At 40.1% G+C, this 24,287-nt stretch overlaps 3 protein-coding genes across 6 annotated transcripts in view; 1 reads left to right on the top strand and 2 right to left on the bottom strand.

Annotated features, from left to right (window-relative positions):
• The first annotated feature begins 670 nt into the window (after window positions 1–670).
• Window positions 671–9,860, top strand: pcmt (protein-L-isoaspartate (D-aspartate) O-methyltransferase). Of its 2 annotated transcripts, none has more exons than XM_061242089.1 (8): window positions 671–828; window positions 4,738–4,842; window positions 4,979–5,010; window positions 5,239–5,343; window positions 5,885–6,005; window positions 6,208–6,293; window positions 7,013–7,182; window positions 8,665–9,860. In XM_061242089.1, exons 1-8 carry the CDS (start codon window positions 771–773, stop codon window positions 8,675–8,677), a joined length of 690 nt encoding a protein of 229 aa, XP_061098073.1. In that variant the 5' UTR covers window positions 671–770; the 3' UTR covers window positions 8,678–9,860. The 2 variants fall into 2 exon arrangements, with proteins under 2 accessions (XP_061098073.1, XP_061098074.1); XM_061242090.1 differs by having other exon boundaries at window positions 7,013–7,235.
• A 171-nt stretch (window positions 9,861–10,031) lies between these two features.
• On the bottom strand, window positions 10,032–20,127 carry lrp11 (low density lipoprotein receptor-related protein 11). Its single transcript, XM_061242088.1, has 9 exons — window positions 19,324–20,127; window positions 18,684–18,841; window positions 16,609–16,750; window positions 14,781–14,906; window positions 13,763–13,981; window positions 12,689–12,859; window positions 12,315–12,371; window positions 11,515–11,616; window positions 10,032–11,266 (listed from the first exon to the last, which is right to left on the bottom strand). Exons 1-9 carry the CDS (start codon window positions 19,916–19,918, stop codon window positions 11,112–11,114), a joined length of 1,725 nt encoding a protein of 574 aa, XP_061098072.1. The 5' UTR covers window positions 19,919–20,127; the 3' UTR covers window positions 10,032–11,111.
• A 1,226-nt stretch (window positions 20,128–21,353) lies between these two features.
• Window positions 21,354–24,287, bottom strand: part of map3k5 (mitogen-activated protein kinase kinase kinase 5) — a 48,655-nt gene continuing 45,721 nt past the window's right edge. For all 3 annotated transcript variants that reach the window (XM_061241981.1, XM_061241982.1, XM_061241983.1), the window contains 2 exons: window positions 23,504–23,580; window positions 21,354–22,905 (listed from right to left, as the gene is read on the bottom strand). In XM_061241981.1, coding sequence (XP_061097965.1) covers window positions 22,845–22,905; window positions 23,504–23,580 — 138 coding nt within the window. In that variant the 3' untranslated portion in view covers window positions 21,354–22,844. The remainder of the gene's footprint in view (window positions 22,906–23,503; window positions 23,581–24,287) is intronic.

Genomic DNA, 24,287 nt, shown 5'->3' with positions numbered 1-24,287 from the left:
CAGTGACATACAGTATTTCTAACGTCTTTACGTGCTTAGCTCTACAAAATAAAATAAATCAATCAATCAAACATACAATCTATGTACTACAATCTGTAAATACAAGCTTTATTATAGGCGAAATTATTATCATCGGTATTGCAATACATCAGATATCGTATTACTGACAGGCTTAAAATACAGTAGCTTATTCGCAGGAGCAATCAGAAGCTTTTGTGTACTGTTTTGATTAATTAGTCCAAATATCATGATTTGTATTTAGAGCAATTTCACGTTCCACAAATTATTCGTGATGCCGAAAACAGCATAAGAACCACAGCGTGTTTGTTGCATTTATTTTATTAAATAAAAGAGAGATTTGTCTGCGCTCCAATTTGCGCATGCATCACGTGATCTTCACCATACGCTCAGGTTCTCCACCTGGTGGCAGATATCTGCAGAGCTAATTCTTGCCTGACACTTCAGCATAATCGCTCGCTGCAGAAACGCGGGCAAATACTGAACGAGCATATTGGCCAAATATCTGAAATAAAGATACAATGTATTTTAATATACTTTAAATGGTATGTATTGTTTTATTACGTATGTGAGTTGTAGGGCAAGCTAACTATAGGGTAACGCGGGAAAGCGCAAATCTGGGCTGGGCGAGAGCTATGTCCAGTGACGTATCACCTCCTTCTGTATTGGAAGTTGTCACTGTTGTGGGCAAAGCGGTTTGCGCAGGCGCGGCATTGACAGCCGCTCTCTACTTGATCCGCAGATTGTGTTTAATGATGGCCTGGAAATCAGGAGGAGCCAGCCACGCCGAGCTCGTCAACAACCTCCGCAGTAAGTTTAGCTTGTTGTTTCTTCACAGGGAGTCAGACGACCAAAAAGCATTCATACTTTTCACTGGAACGTTTTTCATCGTACATATGAAAAAGCACATGCATGACGTTTTCAGTTGGCTAGAGCTGCAGCGCTGTACACGATTTCAAGTTGCTACTATGAAGCGTCTGCTAAAAGGGGGACGGGTTCACTATCCAATAGTGTATGGCAAGATGTTTTGACTTTTTAAAACGCTCTGGTAACAATACTTTCCCTGTGTCAGTTATTTTTATGACATATGCCTGTCGTATCGAAGAGTGTCAGATAATGACGTAACCTTAAGCTATTGTGGCTAGCCCAGGTTTGCAAGTAACGTGCAAACGCAGCTTTTTGCTTCACAAGGGAGGTTACGACAGGCAATATCAAGTAGTGTTACTTCAGAATGCATATTGCTTGGTATCCTAGCTATTCGTTTAATGTTGTCATATTTGAGCTGGCTGGACCCCGTTATGTGATATAGTCGTGCAGAAAAGTGCAACGTAACTGAGCGGCCCTGCTTCAATACTGCAAGATGTTCGATCGAAATTGGGCAGTCGAAAATAAATCCAAGGTAGCTGGCGAAACTAACTGGATCGATACATTATCCGCATATTTTGACGTTGCATTGTTGTTTGCAAGGGGCCGATAATTGTGACTTGCAATCACGGCATACACTGCTCTACGAGCTAGCTACCCATAATGCTTGCTAGCCAATGTTAGTTAGCTAGCTAACTTGGCAGGGAAATGAAATACCCACCCAGCTATGAGAATACGACGCCACCATATAGCAAACACAAATATTATTTTCTTGCAAAGGTAGAACGGTCAGTTCAATCTTGCCAGCCAACGTTAGCCTAGTTGGCTCGCTAATATGTTGGCTAATTTGGATTCGCACGCTAGCACGAACCACCTAAAGGTAGCTAGCAAACGGTATTTCTAAACAATCACTCAACAATCGAAAAAAAAAGACAAATAGCTGCCAAAATGTCTATATTCAAACCCTAATAGCTTAGTGTTTGGTCTGTTCTGCAATCTCCTAGCAATGAGGACAAGAGGAGGGCGGGGCAGCGAGGCTAAGCAGCGCAAGTCATAGCTCAAAAGTGCCACATTTTTTGCTATACGGATGTGCTTGCTCCTTGAGTGACGCGTAATGGGTAACTTGATGCTTGATTACTCATGCCAAGTGCACCAGTTTGGGCAGGCTCGAGATGGTAATAGACAGTTCTTAATCTTCATTTTATTAACCGTTTGAATGTTTCCTACCGCATGTTGATACAAAACGAAGATAGTCGGAACTGAGTAGCGCCTGCTATGAACAGATACCCATGAACAAGCAATTCTGCAAATAGGCTAACGTTACTATGTTCCTAAATTAGCAACATTGTAATGCAAAATATGCGGAAGTCATGCCATAATACCACTGTCCATATTGGAACTGTTTGATAGCCGGCCCTGCGTCAGTATACCCTTTATATATATCTTTGATCAGGTTGCTGCTTTACATCGTGATAATAAAATGGAAGTAGGACTTCAGAATAGTACTTGTAAGAATATGCTATAAAAGTATGATGATGTATTTGACCACTCCCAGATCATGGGCAAAAACTAGAGCACAGGTGATTTTATGTTCTTCTAATCAGTGAATGAAGCACTCCCTGCCATAAGCTCTTCAGTCCAATGTATTAAATCCTCTTGGATAATAATGCTTTTGGTTAAGTGACAAATGGCAGTGGCCTAATGATTGCAATTGGCCAGCCATTGAGAGGTTAGAGAACACATTTGGAGGAATTTTTGACAATTTCTCCATGGTAGTTGTATAAACAAAACCCACTTAGTACCAGAGCTAATGCCTCCTAGAAAAGTTGATGTGACTTCAACATATTTGAAGTAGAGTGTGAGGTGAAATTTCTCACACTGGTTCCCGGTGGGTAAAAATGTGCCAAAAATAGCCAAATTGAATATTCTGTGGTCACATCTCAGCTGTTCTTAATAACGTGCTTATCTGTACACTATGGGAAAATGGTTCTACCGGTAAAATGAAATTGCTTATGAAGCTCATGTTTTAAGGATTTGTATATGTCAGTTGTCAAAAAAAAGGAGAAAAATCCAAGAGATGCTGTGGTGCAACCTCCTGGATTTGGTGTGGAATGGCCCATATGCATTGATCAGAAGCCTAAGCAAATTATAACACTGAAATAATTTTCACAGTTTTTGCTTTTAGTGCTACACTGAAACAGACAATTATCTACTATCTACTAATTATCTGCCATTCTCCTGATTGTGTTTCAAATAAATGCATATTTTAGATGGTTATATTTGCCATATTTTGGAGTCCAAGGGACAGTGCATGTGCTTCGCACCAACTATAACTTAGTTATAAGGCTATAGTTTAAATTCAGTCAATCATCACATTAATAAAATGGTAAATATGCAAGTGTAAGGATATTTAGCTAAGCTTTCCACTTGCCCAACGCAAGCTGACAGCACACACGAAAATCAAATAATTTCTTTGTTCTGTAGCTACTTCTTACAATCTACCTTAAAGAGCAACAGATTAATGTGTTGTGACAAATTCTCCATTTGGACTGCTTTTTTCATCAAACCCACCTGAAACCACATTCTTCAATTGGATCTTGTAACATGGATACCTGGGTAGGGTTACAGAAACTTTCCCATATGGAGTAATCTGCTGCCTGTGCTGGGTGCCTTGCACGCTGAGTCAGTTTTCACGGGGCGTGTTGACACAGCAAAGATCTAAAGTGAAAATGTATGTAGATCTTGCTCACTAAGAAAAACCTTTCTTGTGCTGAGAGTCTTGGGGCATTGAAGACTTTGTCTGGGAAATGAGACTGGACCTCCTCTTTCCCCCCTTGCCCTCTAGCCATGGCAGCAGTTGGTGAAGGGCAGTGATCCATAAACTTCTCTCTGAAATCTAGATCAGCATGTAACTAATACCCCATTTCAGTATCCAAGATGGGTAGGCTCCTGGTCTCTGGAAAGCTATATTTAAATGCTCAGCATTGCAATCTGGAGATGGGACTTGGTTTTGAGATTTGAGGACAGAAGTGATTGGCAACTGTGAGGGAGCAGCCACTGTGGGTTCATTGTGCTGGGACAAATGGTCAATATGTGTATGGAAGTACTGATTTGTTGCATATAGAAAAAGGATAAACTGGTACTATATTAGGGCTTGTACAAGTGAAAATATTATTAATAATGATAGTATTAATAATATAATATTTGGACATCCTCAGTTTATAGAGGTTTATAACTATAATTATTAGCATGTAAATTGTGTTACAGCAGCAGTCCTCTGGGAATTGTCTCATGACAGTGGAGGCTTTTTCTCCTTCTGCATAATGAAAGATTGAGGCCAATTCTTTAAATATTCACAGGCACAACTCCATCACCTGAATAGGGAATTCTGGGTAATGCACAGCTTCAAAGTGCTTAAATGTTTAATCGGAAGGCATTTAGTCTAATAAATGTTACCCCCTGCCTTCACTGTCCCATTTCCTATCCCACCTATCGTCTTCATAAGCCCTAGTCTGATTTAAGCAGGTCAAGCTCAGGATGTCTAAAAATGCCTGACATTTACTTTGGATTTTATTTGTAAGCCATCATTAGATTGCTTACCTGGATGATCTTAACAATGACTGTTTCCTGTAGCAGGGTTGTAGAATTGCTTAATTGGCTAAGGTTTGTTTTTCATTAAGTTGTAAAACGATAGATGGTACATTGCCTTCTTTGCTTCTTGCTGTTGGAAAAGGTGTTGTTAAATATCTTGGCACCGCTTGACCATAATAAGCTTGGTATTTATCAGGCCGTTACCTTAAGGTGAAATATGTGTCTGGTGCCTGTCAGGTAATTCTGGTCATGTCTACCTTTCAGAAAATGGGATCATCAAATCAGACAAGGTCTACGAGGTCATGTTGGCCACTGACCGAGCCCACTTCTCCAGATGCAACCCTTACATGGACTCTCCTCAGTCAATAGGTAAGCTTCCACACAATAAATGTCCAATTTGTTGACATTTTCAGTAATACAATGCATTATTTGTGATGTAAATGCTGTGTAATTGGAGGTTTATGCTGCATATTATCTTCAAATGTTATTTTTATGTTATTAACAGGTTACCAGGCAACTATTAGTGCTCCTCATATGGTAAGCTATGATCACTGATTTCAAACATTGGTTCATTATAGTATAACAGCAGTTGTCATGGCTTGTAATGTTAAGGTACTGTGTGCATGACCAGTTTGACACTGATGCAATTCATAAGCACAACCGTGAAAATTCTGCTTGTTAGTCGGTTGCCCAGCAACACCTCAGAACCTTCTGGAGGTGCTGCAGCTGCAGCTAAACGTGCAGTATGTGCGATGTCTCTTATAGCACGCCTATGCCCTGGAGTTACTGCAAGAACAGCTACATGAAGGGGCAAAGGCTCTGGACGTGGGGTCAGGCAGCGGTATTCTATCCGTGTGCTTTGCAAGAATGGTGAGCAACTTTTCAATGCCTTTTTTGACCTTTCGTTCTGCTGCCATGACATATAGCAGGGGAGCTCCACTTGTGACAACTCCCCTGCAGTCTGTTACTTACTGGTGCCAAACCAAGGCTAAGCTAGTAATGTAAACAAATGGTTCTGTTTGTTGTGGCACCATTAGATGAATTAAAGCATGTGACCCTGTATTAGAAGCTGTGCTTCACCTGCAAAGAGCTTTGTTGAAATTCCATTTTTGCTCCAGAATGGAATTTCCAAATCTCCTTCAATATAGAGGAGGTTTAATCTTTGTAATCCAAAATGTCACAATTTGTAATAAAAAAATAGTTTTACCTCTTGAAAAAGGTTTTATGATGTGTTCTCCATAGATATTAGTGCAGATATTTCTCCTAAACTACATTATTGTGGTCGATTGACATGTATGTGGTGTGACGCAGAGCCAGTGGCGGCTTGTTTGCATTTTTAAATTTTCTTCAACCACAAAATTATGTATAAAAGCATTAAAATTGCTAAAATAAAACCATTTGTTTTTTGCAGGTGGGTCCCAAGGGGAAAGTAATAGGAATTGATCACATTCAGGAACTGGTAGACGACTCTGTAAACAATGTGAAAAAACATGACGCCAGCTTCATCACTTCAGGCAGAATAAAGCTGATCGGTAAGTGGGATGAGTATTATTTCAAAGATCGTTCCGGAAAGCTGCGCATTGTGGGACGTGTTGAGTTGCGGAGCGGATTCGCCAACGCTGCGAGATGCTGGCTCCTGTCTAACCTCGGCCCGCCTGCTCGGTGGGGTAGGTTGGCATAGTCGGTCAGCTGGCAGCGTGTCTGAGCCAGGCCCGCTGTGTGTTTGTGTTGCAGTGGGGGACGGGCGGTTGGGCCATGAAGCGGAGGCACCCTACGATGCCATCCATGTTGGAGCTGCAGCGCCTACCGTGCCCCAAGCAGTGAGTTGCACTACGGCGTCAACTCTGGAAATGTGTGTGCGCACTATGGCTGCCACCATTAAGGATTGTCATAACGGTTTGCACTGTGATTAGAACGATTCATCAGAGCATTCAAATCCAAATTTGAATTTCAGCACAAACTCACTGAAGAGTGCACGCTTATTGCACCATAAACATGCAAAGTAATTTAAATTCATGCTTTCTGCAGGGAATTCTTGTATCAGTTATTTAACCCATTTAAATCCATTCAGTTCTTCGGGGGATCAATTCAGCATACCCCACATGAGAGATTATTTGTTAACTAAAAGAGAATTAAAATGTATTTTTGATTGAAATGAGTGGTAGCTGCATTTGGAAATTATTATCTTTTACAGAAATGTTTAGGATGTTCCTATTTCACCTTAGCTATGAATTCCAATTTTAAAACAATTTGTAGCAATTTTAGGCTACTATTTTCAGGTACAATTAGAAACGTTGTGCTCACTGATTTGCTTTTGGTGAACTGCATTCTCTGAGATGACATACAGCTGCTGTGGGTAGTGGGATTCATTTTTAAATGTTGAAGACAACTTATTAACAATATAAGTTAACTGTTTAATCTGTAGCCTTTGAAAATGCAGTATTCGTTTGGTATGCGTGTCTCTCTGCACTGTTGAGATCCAGTGCTTTTGTGCCTTTGTGTGAGTGAGCCGAACGCGTGTCCCCTCTCCACCCCCCAGCTCCTGGACCAGCTGAAGCCTGGCGGGAGGTTGATTCTGCCTGTGGGCCCGGCCGGAGGGAACCAGACGCTGGAGCAGTTCGACAAGATGGAGGACGGGAGCACCAAAACGAAATCCCTGATGGGGGTGATTTACGTGCCTTTAACAGACAAAGACAAGCAGTGGTCCAGGTGGAAGTGACTTCCTACTCGCTCTCTCCCCCCTCCTTCCTAGGGTGGCAAAGGTGAAAGGTTGTGGCCTGGAGCAGGCTGTGTCGATCACAAGGGACTGCGTTTGCTGCTTGACCCCATTACTTGCTTCTCCATACCATGGCAGCTGGCTGCATGTTTTGAGCTTAACCTCAGAGCGGCACTGCACTGCAAACTAAGCTGTGTTTAGAAACCTGCTGGGTTTTTAAAAGGTGTGCAGTGACGTGTTTATTAATACTACGTACGAGAGCTCTGTCTTTTCAGGGGGATGCTACAAAAACGACAGCAGTTACTGTTAGGAGAACTGCTTCGGTATTAGAGATTTGCTCACTTATCGTAATTGTGTATTCAGGCATACCCGCTTTCCATTTTAATACAACTATAATACAATGATTATCAGGCTTGTGCCCTGGGGATGTATTTACCCCAGTAATATAGCTTTGTATACACATGTTTGAAGTGTGCTGGTAATGCTCATGATCAAAAGCCCTCTCCATTACCCACACGATATGCTCAACCCTGCCCTGTTGCATTGCACAGGATGGGTTCATTTTTTCCTTTCCCAGTTTTTGAAAGCTTGACAGCCAGTGCAGGGAAGCCTATGTATTTAGTCATATATTTATTTGCTTGCTTATGAGGTTTATGGCATATTATACAATGTCTGACAGCACAGGGAATGCTCTTACAAGAAGCGTCAAAGAAATCGATACCGATTCAGTTTGCATGACTGCAAGGGAAATTAACATTAATTTCTCATGGCCTGCATGTCTAAAGGCACAAATAGGTGCAGTCATATGCAAAAATATGAGCACCCCTGGTCAAAAAGCCTTTTACAATTAACCTCTAAGTGAACAGAAGCAAACCTGCCGTACATTCAAGGAGGCTAAGGAATATTTCTGAGCAAGAGGTGTTTAGGGAAGATACCAAAAGCGAGAATTGAAAGACTTGCGCTGGCTAGAGGAGGAGTACTAACTGACAGGGTTTTGCACAGGGCCTTTTTCCTTTTTTCATTATTTTGAAAGTGTAAAAAATAGAAATAAAAAATAATTGCTTTAAAATTTGAAGAAATGTGTCGTGTTTAACTTTGTACCATTTAGAGGTCAGGTACAGTTCTGTTCACCAAGATATTAATTGAAAAAAACTTTTCTTATTTTTATTTTTATTTTTTTTACCAGGGGTGCCCATATTTTTGCATATGATTATTCTGTAGAGCCCTGAACAAATGTGTAGTTTTAAATTCAAAGAATATATAAATCAGCTTTGGAACAGCCATTTGCATGGTGCATGCTGGGAAGGTTCAGCTTCAACATTTTTTCCTTGTGTTCATTTTCTAGGGCAGGGGACTTTGCTTGAAATCATAGTGGACTTTTTCCACAAAATTTCAAATGATCAAGTCCTATTGGGTGTGCATGTTAAATAAAAATTGTTAATATATTGTTGAAATGCTCCCTCTGTTTTCCTCAGGGATGAACTGTGAAGTCGGAGAGCATCAGTATCCTGCATTTCTGTCTGAACCCAGAATGGGCTTCTCAAGGTTCAGCAGCCATTGGATTTCAACAAAAACATCAATAACCAACACATGGGAACTGTTTTTCTTTTCTTGGGGCTGAATTGATGGATGGGCTGGGAAGGATTTTCATGCTTAGTTATAAGTATAATGCTGAGGGACAACCCAGAGTGCAAGAAAATGGATTGGTAGATATTAACAGAAAGTTAGGACGTTGAGTTTGTTGTGATGCCTGCATTTCTGTTGTTGTGAATTTTTTTTTCTTCCTATATTTGAATTGGATGCAGGGTTTCTGTGGTTAGATGAATACATAAGTCAGAACCACATTCTTCATACACAGTTGCATAAAGCTAAAGACAAGAGACCGGTTTTCCTATTGCCAGGTTGTTTTGGTGTGTTAAGCCTTTCAAATACTTAATAGGTGTCCACATAGCCAGAGTTTGCATCCAAAAAATGTAGATATCTGTATTGATCTGCGCTAATATTTAAACGTTTCAGCTTTTTTTTTTTCGGCTAACGATATTTAAATAGAACGGCACAAATGCTGCCTTTTGTCCAACATCGTATCTAATTGCTTGAAATGCAGCACATGACGACCCAGTGTTTGCAGTGGCATTGTAGATATCTCTCACTCGTACTGTTGACAATGCAGGCAGGCTCCACCCACCCTTGCGAGGGCGAATCACACGCATGCCCCACTCGGCTGCGCTTTCTCTGATGTATTGACTTGGCCGCCGTGTCTGGTTTCCATCACCGCATTCTGTGCAGGCTTCTCACTAGCGAGTGACACTAAAGTGAAGAGCAGCTTTGCAAAAAAAAAAAAGATAATAAACCTCAGTGCAAAGCATATGTGTTATGTTTTTCTTTTTTGTTCCTTGGTCTTTCTTTGTGAGTTGTAGAGCACATTACTGTAGAAGATGTGTCGCTTCAGAGGAGTCCACTGTTTATGGAGTTGCAAATTGCTTTAAATTAATCGTATTTTATTTTTTTATTTTTCCTTCAGTGTGTTATGGAGTATTGGTGCTGTAAGCCCTTTAATTTACTAATTATTTCAGTTAATTTCAAACACAAGCAGGTTGCTGTTTAGACTTTTTTTGCTTGTACATATAATTTGTGTAAATAAAGGTTATGTTCCAAAGGAGTTTTGAGCACAGTCACCCCTAATCGTAATTTAATTATATTTTAGCCCCATCATTGTTAAATTGATTGATTGGAGTTCCCTTTGTTTTGTGTCTTGAAGTCTTCAGTGTACAGGTCCAAGAGGAACCGAGAATCAGTTTTCTTTTTCGCAGATTTTAACAGATTAATGAATATGAGAAATGCAGACATTACAGGATAATTTAATTATGCTTAAATAGATATGCATACAGACTTCACAATTTAGATATCTACATACAACATTTGCAATTCATTGTTTATAATTGTCTATATTCATGGTTATATAGAAACAGCCATTATTTCACTAACACAGTTGGCAACTTTGGAAGTAGAAAATGCACAAAAAAATAACGCAAAGAGAGATACCAAGCTTGTCAAGACGACTTTTACATTTAGTCAGCATTTATGGATCTGCTGGGCTCTGCAGTGTCTACAGCGTAAGAGCTAGCATTCATGGAATTAAAAAACAAAACAAAGCTATCAACCTGATTTGGTAATTACCATTTTCAGTTCAGAGAAGGAACTCCTGTTGTGGTCAGTTCATATGTATGTAGACTTGTACTACTTTTTTTATTTCTTAAAAATAAAAAAAATCACCTATTCTTAATCCCTGAGGGATTTTAGCAGCAGAATGGGCTGAAGCTATTTGTCTCAGTTTCACAAGGTTAACTGAATAGTTTGATTTGAAATGTGGACTAATATCAGATCATCATATCTGACATGAAGTGTGTTACCCTTTATGACAAAATTAATTCAGAACTGTAACATGGGCAACATTGATATTCTACTTTTAAAAGGTAAAATGGGCTGGCTATATGGCACAAAGAACACAAGTTTTTTGTGTGTAATATTTAGAAATCAGCACTTAGCTGCAAAGAGGACGGGGATATACTGAAGGCCAATGGTTTCTCCTTTCAACTGGGACAAACCGACATAATGTACATTAAAACATTAGGAGAAGTGCTGCGAAGACCATCAGACCATTGTGACACCATTTCGGACTGGCGAAAAGTCCCCATGTGGTGACTGCTTCCATCTTTACAGTGGTCCTGTCAACACTGAAGGGTCAAGGGGGGTCAGGGTCACACAGGCCACTAATGCAGCGGGCTCCCTGGACATACCCCTCTATAGATGGCAGAGTGGAAACAAGCTGCTGATTAACTGATGCACGCTACAGTGGCAGGCGAACGCATGGGTATTCTGGTTGACCCTGGGAATTGGAACAGCTAGAGTCCTTGCCTGTGTGCTACAGGTACATTCCGTTGATGAGGTAGTCTGACTCCTCGGATGTGATTGGCCGGGCCTTTTTCAGTTTGCGGTGCACCAAGCGTAGCCGACAGCCAACCATGAGAAGGAGTAGAGCGGTAATGATGAGTCCCAGTGCCAGTGGCAGGATTGCACCTACAAGAGGCAAAATAGGAGGAAGCAGAGATGACAATAATAGGTATTTCATTATTTTGCTTATATGAATTGATGATATCAATTCACTCCGCACTCCGTTTACATTGAGTTAGATTATCTATTGTCTGTGCAATTGCATAAGGCATTAATTCAATTGACATACTCCATTAATAAAGCATTATTCCTGCTGACTAAATGGTTATTTTTAATGGCTGCCTATAATGGTTTATTAACTGTCACTTCCAGACCTGATGCAGGGATGGGATGTCCGCCCAAAACATAATGGGATTTAGACTCAGGAATGTCGGTCTCCACGTTGTCCTCTGAAATGGCCACTCGGTGAGGCACAGCTATAGAATGAGAAATGTATACAATGATCAAAGTATATTACAGAGCAATGACAAAGTATTTGTCCCTTCCTGATTTCCTCTATTATTGCACATTTGCTACACTGAATTGTTTCACATCTTTTGACAAAAGGGAAGGGAAACTATGTAAACAAAACATTTTTGAAATAATTCAATTTAAAAAGTTATCCAACACCCATATGTGAAAAAGTAATTGCCCCCTTAGTTACTCAAACAACCAATTAACTAAATTCAATGCCATGTTGCCCTGTTGAATCGAAAACACATTCATACTGAAACTTGCCATCTGTGCCATCACAAAGTGTCTACAAGCAGACTATGCCACAATCAAAGGAAATTCTAGAAGAGATTAGAAAAAAAAAACAGTTTTATATCAGAAATATATATCAGTCTGGAAAGGGATACAAACCTATTTCTAAGGCTCTGGGACTCCACCAAACAACAGTGAGTGGCCAGCCCACCAAAATATCTACAAATTCCTCCAACCTTACTACCTGTCAAAATCCTTTCATTGTACATTGTATAATATCCAGTTATTAAGTTTAAGGGGATAATCCAGTTTTCACATTGGTGATATGAGTGTTTGATCATTTAAAAATAAATAATACATTAAAGAAAAAATGTTTTGTATTTACTCAGGTTCCCTTTGTCTAACATTACATTTTGATGGGTGAACTCACGTGGCACTGTGTGTTTTTGGGGCGGTTGGGCTGTGGTGGGTTTCTGTTTGACAGGACCTGAAATGGATATAGTGTATATTTATTCAGCTGGACAAAAATATTATCCATCATATGCAAAATATTTGGTTAGCTGATACTGCATTACATCCAGTCTTGCTATGCCTAATCACAAAAAATGACATTGGAAGGAAAACTAATTTATATTAATATGACCTATTGTATATCATATACAGTAATACAATTTGTTCAATGATGTATACTGTTGATAATAATAAATAGAACCTAGTTTGTTCCAAGAATGTCATGTTGTACACATATAAAATACTACTCTAGTTCCATTTCTAAAGGTTCAAGAAACAACTCAGAAACCCAACCTGGTTTTGGTATGCACTCAGCGACGCAGTCTGACTCCTGCAGGAAGTTATTGGCGTTGCCCTTGCAGCCCCCATAGATGAAATGTTTGCACGCTCCGTCAGCCGGATCATAGTACCACCGTGGCAAAATGGCTTTGCATGGCCCAACAGCAGGTGGTGCTGTGCAGGGTTCTGTTAGGGGCAGAGACGGGGGTTAGGAGGCTCCATATTCTCCTGCGCTCAGATCAGGTAAAGGAGTAGTGCCTGCCCCCTCTCTTTCCCACCAGTATAAGGATCAGGTGGCTGGTGGACACACAGAAGGGCTTTGTTCCAGCAACCATGGGAAGAGGAAGACGGAAGCTTCTGGTGCAACGTGTTCAAATCGCAGAACAGTACTTTGTTTTACATCCTTAGTGCTTCCCCCCTGCAGAGACAATCTGTTGCTCTTAAAGTTGCTATTAAAACCTCCGTCTCCATCCTCTACAGAATTTATTTTCACTTCCCTATAGACTACAGGCAGTGTGAGAGGATGCATTTTTTAATGGATTTATTAAAAGTTTGACCTGAAAATTCAATATTAATTAATCTCATACCTGATGATATTCATTAGAAAATGTGCAAACTCAAAACCTTATCCATACGCGAATGTCATCCCTGAACAACCCTTGGTTAATTAAACATAACTTGAGGTAAAGTACTGTCAGCTACCCCTACATTTCTACTCTTAATTCACTCTTGGGATAAATTCCTCGCTGACATTAGGAAGATTTTTTTCACACAGAGCGGTCACTGTGTGGAATAGCTTGCCAGGACATGTAGTGGAGGCAGAAACACTGGGGGTTTTCAAGACCAGGCTTGATAGAATGCTAGATACTATTTACCTTTTAGGCAAACTAAGCATTACCCTTTAGTGGTAGGAAAAGTCAAGCATTGCTGGGCAGAATGGCCTGTCCTCATCATTATGTTATGTTATGTTATGTTATAGCAGTCAATATCTAAGCAGAGCTTTGCACTGAATGCTGTATCACCACCATTCATCACTATAAGAGATGAATAATGGCTTTATATGTTGACAATCAACATATTGTACTCTACCTGAATCTGCTCTGCCACCCTGTCCATTCTGAACGTGAGGCACTGGAGGGGGAACAGGGTTACCCCTGTTGTATGACTCAACAGGGGGGCTGGCCTCCTCCATGGTCTTCCTGGGGCCATCCAGAATCATGGCCTGGTCACTGTACTGCTGCTGGGTCACAGGCCTCAATACAGCAGGCAGCCTGGATGAGTGCGTCACGGCCTTCCGACCCCCATCAACTGTGGGAGCGAGAGGGAGAGGATGGGCTAAGCTGCTGGTGAAAACTCGCTAGGGGTGTAATGATACAATAATCCGCTCCACTCAATAGAACGTGCAAAAATGGATCTATATTGTTTGAATCCTCGTATTTTGAATAAAAATATTAATTTAAATGTCCACACTCTGTGGCTGTTTGCTCTCTAGCAACACTGATAACACCTTCTCCTCTATGACATCTCAGTCACCGGCACCTAGCTTTAAGGGTGTAGCCTATCATGGGAATTTTTGCCATCAAAGGGTCTTTCATATACAAGTCAGAACTTGTTTGAAACTATTTGGAACAATTTGGGAGATGTTAAGCTAGAATATAGGCAAACAAGTGTTTGGTATTTGCTTAAGCTTATACAAACAAAACAAACGACAGAAACAATGATGATAAAAAGAAAATGTGTAAGAGATAAGGAAACTAAGGCTAATAAAAGATGGTCAGCATAGTCTACATGGGGGGCGACATGGCTCAGGCAGTAAGAGCAGTCATCCTGCAGTCGGAGGGTTGGCGGTTCGATCCCCCGCCCGGGCTGTGTCGAAGTGTCCCTGAGCAAGACACCTAACCCCTAAATGCTCCTGACGAGCTGGTCGGCGCCTTGCATGGCAGCCAATCGCCGTCGGTGTGTGAGTGTGTGTATGAATGGGTGAATGAGAAGCATCAATTGTACAGCGCTTTGGATAAAGGCGCTATATAAATGCCAACCATTTACCATTTCTACATACAGTACAGTAAGCTATTATTTGTAAAATAATGAACTGGGACTGACTCACAGCCTCGGCAGAAGTCCTCGTCGGAGCGGTCCGGGCACTGCTGTTTCCCATCGCAGGCGTAGTCGATGTTGATGCAGCAGCCATCATCACACTGAAACTGGTGGTCCGAACAGTGGCCTGTACACACTGTGGAGGGGAGACACCTGCCTTTGACATTCTGTCTGGCGAAGTAAATACAGCCTGCGGCACTCTGGCCCGGGAGCCCCAATCACTCATTAACTCACAGCTGATCCATACAACATATACCCTAAATAAGAAAACTCTTATAGCTGTTGCAGTCTTTTTGAATGTTAATATTTAATTCAGGGCAAAATCATGGCCGGCTCATGCAAGCCTCATATGTTCTTACAATTTAGTTTTTGTCCTTTAAGATGGCACACATATTCAGTCTCACATTTTCAGTTATTCAGTGCATGGTATGAGATATCAACAGCTCTGATTCAATTTTTGATTAATTTAACATTTTGTGCATAAAAAGAAAAAAAGTGTTATGTGTCCACATTATAAAAAAGTGAGGTAACTGTAATACTGCGACTTTATATATTAATAACTCTTGGAAGTGTTATCAGGAGACATGGAGTACAATTTCCTTGTACTTTACGTTGATGATACCCAGCTTCATGTTCCCCACTGATAAAAGGCCATTAGTCCACAATCCATCACTTCACTTGGGTCTCTCTGACAATGCCAAAAATCAGGCAAAGAACCTTGGTGTGCTCAAGAACTCTTAGCTAACATTTGAGACACATATTAAGCACATAGAAAAATCCATCCATCCATCCATTATCTGAACCCGCTTATCCTGAACAGGGTCGCAGGGGGGCTGGAGCCTATCCCAGCATATATTGGGAAAAAGGCAGGAATACACCCTGGACAGGTCGCCAGTTCATCGCAGGGCACACACACCATTCACTCACACACATACATACCTATGGGCAATTTAGACTCCCCAATCAGCCTAACCTGCATGTCTTCGGACTGTGGGAGGAAACCAGAGTACCCGGAGGAAACCCACGCAAACACGGGGAGAACATGCAAACGCCGCACAGAGAGGCCCCGGCCGACGGGGATTCGAACGCAGGACCTCCTTGCTGTGAGGCGGCAGTGCTACCCACTGCACCATCCGTGCCGCTCACATAGAAAAATCAATTTTTTAAATCCATCTTAAATCCTCCTAGATGCTCAAAGAAAGATCACTTCTGAAACTGGCAAACTGAGAAAAAGGGTTCAAATGGACAAACTATTAGAAAGAAAAATTATAACTTTTGAAGTATAAAAAATTATAAATGAATATCCATCATCATTCAAAACAAAAACTTACTGATACGTTTCTATGGAAAGTGATTTATTTTTCGCTGTTTTAAACCCAAATTTTACTTTAGAAATACCAGTGTACTTGACAGTGTAGCATCTGAAATAAATATATTTTTAGCTTCATTAAACAGGAGAATTGTTCTCAGCTACACAATAGTGGGAGTGATTTCTCTAGTACCAAATCATCACATTAGCATGATTACTTAAGGATGAGGTAACATAGTGTGTTGTTAGTACACTGGAGTAAAGTCTGCTGAAAATGGGGCTTTGCAATGTAAAGATTGAATTAAAAAGCAGTTATTTCAAGCAGTAATAGTAATTTGTAACATTATCAATGTTTCGCTAATTGTTTAATCAATTTAACGCTACCTTGGTATTTCTCAGTGATTCCAAACTTTTGAATGGTAGTGTAAAAAATAGTTTCCCTATCACTATTTCCATGAAACCTCAAGGTGCAATTTTAACCTCAGGAATAATGCAGACATCAATGAAAGTACAGAATGACCACTGCTACCGTCTGCTTGATGTTCCAGCGGCAGCACTGTGATTGTGATGTTGTCAGAGCTTTTCTGTCCCACTGTGTCCGTGACGGTCAGCTGGAAGGTGTACGAGCCCTCCTGTAACTCACTGAGCTTTAGGACCCCAGGCTGGCGGACCTGCAGAAGACACAAATACACATCATGACATGCATGTGGCCTAGTGGAAGGTTTGTGGTACCCCACACCCCACACTGCTCCAGGGGGATTATTCCCTGCTTAGTCTAATCAACTGTAAGTCACTTTGGATAAAAGCCTCAGTTAAACAACTGTAATGTCCTAATGACTGTGCTGTATGTACCCAGAATGCATTTGGGTTTGAGAACTAGCCCATACTGCAGAGACCTGAGTGTTTTGCTGACATCACCGAATTGGTTTGGCATTTGTGTAGTCACAGCATCTCCCATAACCCTGAAAGGCTGTCGTCATTCCTCATCTCAAAGCATTTTAAAATACTCATCCCGGTTTCCTTGCTCATTAAACACAAAATAAAGGAGGTGGTGGCCTGTGACAGACTGGTATCCAGTGATTAGATCGCAAACTATTTCATGCTACAATAAGCATTGGGATCAAATACAGTCATTTTTTAAGATCAATACCCAAGTCACCCTCCATACTGGAGTCTCATTCTCATTCCTGAAAAGACGGTGGAGGTACTCGGCTTCAGTAACTCATAAGCCTTCTTGGGTATGGATCACTTTCAAAGCTCAAAGATAAATGGAGAATACTGAGCGTTGAAAAAATATTAACTTATTCTGAAAAATCTACATATATTATATAAATCACATCCAATAAGTGAATAATGAATTTGTTGTACATAACATTATTGGCTTTTTTCACTTTTTCAAATGTTTTATCAAAGACTTGTTTAATAAATAGAAAAATGTATAAAAAATGATATTCTCAAGAGTATGGTCAGCATATACCTATAAATAAGTTATAAGAATAAAATAGACTATTTATATTTTTGCATTCTTATGGTCTACTGTTTAAAAGTAATGAAAAAGTAATGGTCCAAAAACAGAACCTTATTGAATCCCCAATGTAGGTTTCAACTGATATTATAGAACCAGTATAGCTAAGTATTAAGATATTCATAAAATCACCTCAATAAATTGTCAGAAAACAATAACAGAATAATACAACAAATGCCATGGCTTTTAATTGGCTTTTAAAGGAGACAAGGGCCTCATAAGAACCAGGTGAGCCTCATTAACATGGCCTGGCCAGCTTGTACTGAGATTGTAAACAATCTGAAATCAAATGTAGAATTCACAGATTATTCACTGAGGAGGGAGAGTGTAATGTTCCAACACTACATTAACCAGTGCTGGTTGCACGTTAGTGATGAACATGGACCCCTAACCGACTGCACCCTTCCATACCCTGGGTGAAGTAATCGGCAATTACACAACACTCAATGGAGCTACCGGCCAATCGGGACTGGTACAGACCGGATTCCATCTGAGACTGTGGGACTCATCCATGTACCTCCGCATGGTGCCTTAACCGAACGAGCCACCCAGCAGCTAATAGCCTGTAGGCCCATTCTAAGAGTCCTCCATGCGTCTGAAAAAGGCAGGTGATGACCTCTCCTCCCATTGGCACACAGTAGGCCACAATGAGACCTTTGTCCCTGGGGCAGACTGGGGCATAATAGCCTGTTATCTTCACCTGCACGGCATTTTCTAAACAAGCTCAGCTGCCTCTCGCCTCATACATTCAGGTTACATTTTGAGCAGAACTAATCTAATACAAACACAAGTGCCGGCTTTAGTGTGCAACTGAGTTGACCTCAGAGCTCCAGCGTACATTAAAAAAATGTAACGCTTTAAGTCAACTTGTGCAGAACAGTGGCAGTAGGTGACGCATGTTGCACATTGTTTGATACTATGCATATACGGTAAATTTCACAATTACACTGGCTAGCTGCTGAATAGTTCAAATGCAGCTTTTCTTATTTGAATGGAAATTGTATTGGCCTGAACTGAGCTGGATTGTGCCCCCCACCCCCCCATCATTTTCAGTCTAGTAGTGTGGTAATAATATTTACCTTCATGTTGACAGAGTGGTCTCCCTTGATCAAGGCCCACTCATAATGGGTAATCCCATTATCATCCATACTGTCCCGGGCATCCAGCACTGCCCAGTCAGTGGGCAGCCGGATCACCAGGTCCTGTCCTGCATCACTGCGAGGTGGTTCATCCAGCTCTGTATTAAAAAAAAACAAAAACAGCAGCTGGTCTCAGAATCACCTGGACACTCCCACGCACCTTGAGCCACACAATCTTTGAATCCAATTATTGTGAACAAATCGTTAACCTAGTGTAAATAGACATCCTGTAGGCCATTTCATTGAGTATTCTAGATCTGATTACTGTAGGCTAGCTAGTTCTGTATTCAAAAAGTGTCACACACCGATTCATGTGGTTTATTTGGTAGCATCATTTACAGCATGCTCATATATTTTCTACTTACAAAACGAAGCAGAGACGTTCTACAATATTCTCAGTTCACTTGATCACACAAATGGCATATGCTAGAGGAGAACAGATGTCCTCAATACAAATATTAGCACACAATATTAGTAGCTTAATTGGATACATTTTGACGTAGGCTAGGCAAACGAACAGATGTAAATAACATGGACCGCGTGGATTCAGTAAGAGTTTCAGGAGTCTCACTGTAAATACCTTGTATTGTCGGGTCATCAGCTGAAAGTCTATCCTGAGGCCTCCGTATTGAGTTCGTCTGTTTTGTGAAATCTGGATGGGCACTGGCGAGGCTGGTGTATCCACTGGTGTTCTGAACACGACTGTAACTGCTGTACCCCTGTTGCGTGGAGAATGTACAGACGTTTTTATTTCTGTAAGTGCAGTTGAACAAAAAGCAGCTGAGGCTGTTGTCAGACTGGTCCAGGTATTCCTGCACCACCGCAACGGTGCACCGAGGGTCGACGCAGCAGGCGTGAAGGCAGTCCCTCCAGCTGTACACCCGATTGGGAGAAGTCAGAAAGGTAGCGCCCTGGTCGATGGAGTCCCTTGCTCGGATGATATGCCCCTCAATGGCGCTGAACCCACTTAGGCACACGTCCCCTAACCCATCCTCTCTATTCACAGCTTGGTCCTGCTGAAGCTGCTTCCGAAATTCCTCCAGGAGCTCCTCCACACCAGATATCTTGGATTTTATATCCGAAATCTGTGATGACTTTGCTAAAACAATATTACTCGCCCACAACAGCACGATACAGGCAACTGATCGCTGGTAATGTGATGCAGAGCACAACATATTTACTTTGCTTTTAGTTAATATACAACGGAAAATGAAATTCTTCTCATATTCCAGCTCGGAGTCAACAATAGTAACATGGAATATATATTACACTAAACAAGGATCATTCGGATTCTTTGTATTCCAGCCGCAGGTGTAGGCTACGTCTTTGTCCTTTGCAGTGATGTAAAGCCTACATTAGTAATATGATGTTACCGCACTGAGTACAGCTCAGCACTGCTAGGGAGTGACAGCTCCTCCCAGCGACTGAAAATCCACACAGCACCTTGACGTCATACGTGCGTCGAAAATGCGGAGTCCCTTTGTGCCCACTTGGCCACACCTGTTGATTTCATTGGCTTGTCACGCCAGGTTTCACTAAAACCGAATGGGCCGTCCGTATTTCCCTAAATAGGCTAGACCTAAACAACTAAAACAATATACAACTAAAACGTATGATACTTGCTGGTGTATTGAAATAGATTGAAGAAAACCAATAAATAAAAAAATAAAAAATAAAAAAATAAAATAAATAAAATAAATAAAATAAATAAAATAAATAAAATAAATAAAATAAATAAATAAAATAATAATTTTTTTAAAAACTATAGAAAGCATAAATGTGGCAGTAATTTATTGATAATTAAAATTTTCTTTTTTGTTATTAACCATACCCACAAATCAATATTACCACGAATTCAGTATTACTTGTAGGTAACAATTTCCAATAGAACTGAATTTAATTACTGATTTTGAAATGGATGTTCATCTAAAACGTTTATTTAGGGGAAAATGGAGCGATTTGGTGTCCAGCTATTTTTGTTATCCATCGATGTCCCTAGTCCTACATCAAAGCAACTCAGTCATGACCAATAAATACATGCAGCTAATGTGACAGGTTAGTATAACATAATTAAATAACATAATTAATTATCCAATGAAAGCAACATCTGGACTATGCAGAATGTTGCCGTTTTATACAACCTTTAAAACCTTTGTTCTACATGATTTATGATTTCTGGCAATGTGATTGAAGAGCCACACCACTATCCTTGAAAGTGAGGGATTAAAAACGGATGGCAAAGAGCAAACATGCTTCGTCACCCTCCAATTTGTCAATCTTCCCAAGACATCTGGTAGCTTTTTTCAAAGAGATGACCAGGAGACTCAGCAGGGTGACCAGAAATGAAAGTTTTTTTCCACGCAGTGGTCCGCAACGAGTGAAATGAGTCTAAAGTGAGGGTGTCTCACCCGAGCATATATAGAGAGATAAGCAGTGTATGTGTCTGTGTGCTGCTGATAAAGCTCCAGTGAATAAATAGTGTCGGATTAACGCAATCATTCCTATGCAGATGCAGTCTGCCACCTTGACAAGGTGAAGAAGACAATGCATTTTAAAACAGACAGCATACACAATTCAGCACATCCACGTAAAGGAAACCACTTCACTGAATTTTTAGATTTTAATTCACAATTTTATTTCACAGTTAATTTTTGAAGACACAAGCAATTATACAATAATATCATATCTGTACACATTCTCTCATTAGTAATCATATGTAAAGTAATGAATACAAGCAAAAGAAACAGTGTTTTTATCACAATACCTTTTTAACAGTAGAGCTTGACAGCACAACACCTGGGAATTAGTTTCATTTGTACTTGCATTTAGATAAAAATCATTTCTCATGGAAATGTTCTATGAAGGAAATGTACAGAAAAATACATTTATTTTAAAATGCACATGTATACTTATCTTATTTGTATATAAAACACAAACTAAAATGTTTATCATTTGCATTGACTGTCATATTATAAAATGTGGCCTGTAAACATTTTGTGCACGAAAAGCACTCAGAGTTTGTTCCATTACCAGTAATTACTTCACAGAAAAATACAGTACAGATTTGCTGCAATATGTGATAAAACATCCAGGCTAAGTTTTAATATGTTCGGTTTAAATTTGACACTTAATGTCATTGACTGAACTTTGCAAGTTTTCTGTGGAAGAGTAAGTTGCCCTTTTCAAATAAATAAACTGATCTGAAATAGACTGATATTATTGAAACATAGAATAGAATAAAACAGCAATGCTGGAATTCTACCTCACATCACAATGCCTATAACAAAAACAAAAATACAGGCATGCATGTGCTTGGCTCGCTAAGCAAAATAAAATGTCCTATTTATAGTGAACAGTACATTAATAAAAACTAACAACATTTGGAGAAATATCTTATTAAAGATGGAAGATTATACAATTAAAACAGGATATTACAATATCTAAGAAAGAATTTAATAGCCAGTGTCATATTGTGTAGTTTTAGACACTAGTTCAGCTGACATAGGATTGTGGTTCTCAGGTTTGTGTCATAGAAAAGTTCAGTCTCAGGTTTTGTAAACACATTATAGAGATATTTTGACCATTCATACTTGAGCACTCACCAAGTGTAATACAAATATTTACAAATGTATGAATGTCGGTCAATTGTTCTCGTTCTAATTTTACCACCTAAAATGGTGTTGCAATCCTTAATATCTACAATATACTATCAGTGATATTACTTTGCCATGACACAAAATATAACAATTTACTGTAACAATAAAATAAAATGTAAGAGTTAAATCATTATTTGATAATATGTCTTTAAAACCCCAAGAATTTGTGTTACTCATGGAAATTATTCAAATTAAATTAATAATAAACAAAAATAAGATCACACAGAATATTATGCTATTCTCTCTGCTATACAGTATGTACAATATGCACTTGACTGGAAATATTTATTCATTGTGTGATGACATAATATTTCCACAGCACTGGGGATTTAACATTGGAGTTTTGGTCTAATACGGGCAGTATAGTAAAGTGCACTGGTGTCGAGAGAACACTGGTTCAGTCTAGGTCAAAGCCCTCCATCTGAGGTGTGTTCTCAAAGAAGATTCAGGAAGGTTTATCTCTGTAATCTGTGATTGCTTTCCACAGCTTGCACAGAATTCCACCTCTGTAAAATGCAGACATAGACAAAATCAAAGGCATACCACTACAGAAAAACAAATTAATCAATTAATCACTATCCATCCATCCATCCATTATCTGAACCCGCTTGTCCTGATCAGGGTCGCAGGGGGCTGGAGCCTATCCCAGCATACATTGGGAAAAAGGCAGGAATACACCCTGGACAGGTCGCCAGTCCATCGCAGGGCACACACACCATTCACTCACACACTCATACCTACGGGCAATTTAGACTCTCCAATCAGCCTAACGTGCATGTCTTTGGACTGTGGGAGGAAACCGGAGTACCCGGAGGAAACCCACGCAGACACGGGGAGAACATGCAAACTCCGCACAGAGAGGCCCCGGCCGACGGGGATTCGAACCCAGGACCTCCTTGCTGTGAGGCGGCAGTGCTACCCACTGCACCATCCGTGCCGCCAATTAATCACTAGCACTAACTTATTCAAATTAAGGTTTTATTTACTGGCGGTATTGCCAAAATGGCTGCCTTGACTCTTCAAACTACAGACAGAGCGGCTTGTCATGACTGTGAGACGAGACTGTGAGATTGTTGATGAGGTGGTCAGATAGGATGACATTACCTTAATCTTAAACTCTTCAGGTCATCTCTTGTCACATAGTGAAGAATATCAGATAGTGTGTAATCTTCTGACAAAATCTTGAAAGAGAGTGGGGTGAAGGGATCAGTGGTCTTGTTTACAGTAAGTTTTATTGGTATACAGTTACCATAGACATACGTATATACAGTGGGCTCCAGAATGATTGGCATCCTTGATAAATATGCACAAGAAAGTACTGTATACTAGAGTTATTGAGATAAGCTTTATTTTCCAACATGAGTAAAGCATTGTGCTTTATTAATGATTCACTGGAATCAACCAAAGTCACACAATAAAAAAATAAAAAAAGGTTTTTCCCAAAAAACACATTTATTGGCACCCCTGGTTTAATACTTTGGGCAAACACTGCTGTCAAAGATGACAGTCATGAGCCTTTTCCTACAATTTGTGATATGTTTAGAGAACACATTGGGAGGGATTTTTCCTCCATGCAGAACTTTTCAGAATCATTGATATAATTGGGATACCTCCCTCTTCACTTCAGACCAAAGGTTTTTCAAGGGATTTACTGATACGATTTTGCATGATTGTTACCTCACTTTTTATACACTAGTGAAACAGGAAGTGATGGAATGACACAATATATTTCCTTTAGACTGAGATTAACTACATTAAAGTAAAATTGTATTGCCAATTTCACTTTGTTTGATTTTATTTACAATAATTGTTAGGGGTGCCAATAGTTTTAGCACCTGTGGATTTCAGAAAAAATAAGATTACTAAATAAGAAACATTGAAACATGCG

Source organism: Conger conger, chromosome 5 (assembly GCF_963514075.1).
Source record: "Conger conger chromosome 5, fConCon1.1, whole genome shotgun sequence".
Lineage (NCBI taxonomy): Eukaryota > Metazoa > Chordata > Actinopteri > Anguilliformes > Congridae > Conger > Conger conger.
The sequence above is the reverse complement of the archived record's forward strand: the minus strand, read 5'-3'. Positions and strand labels throughout refer to the sequence as shown.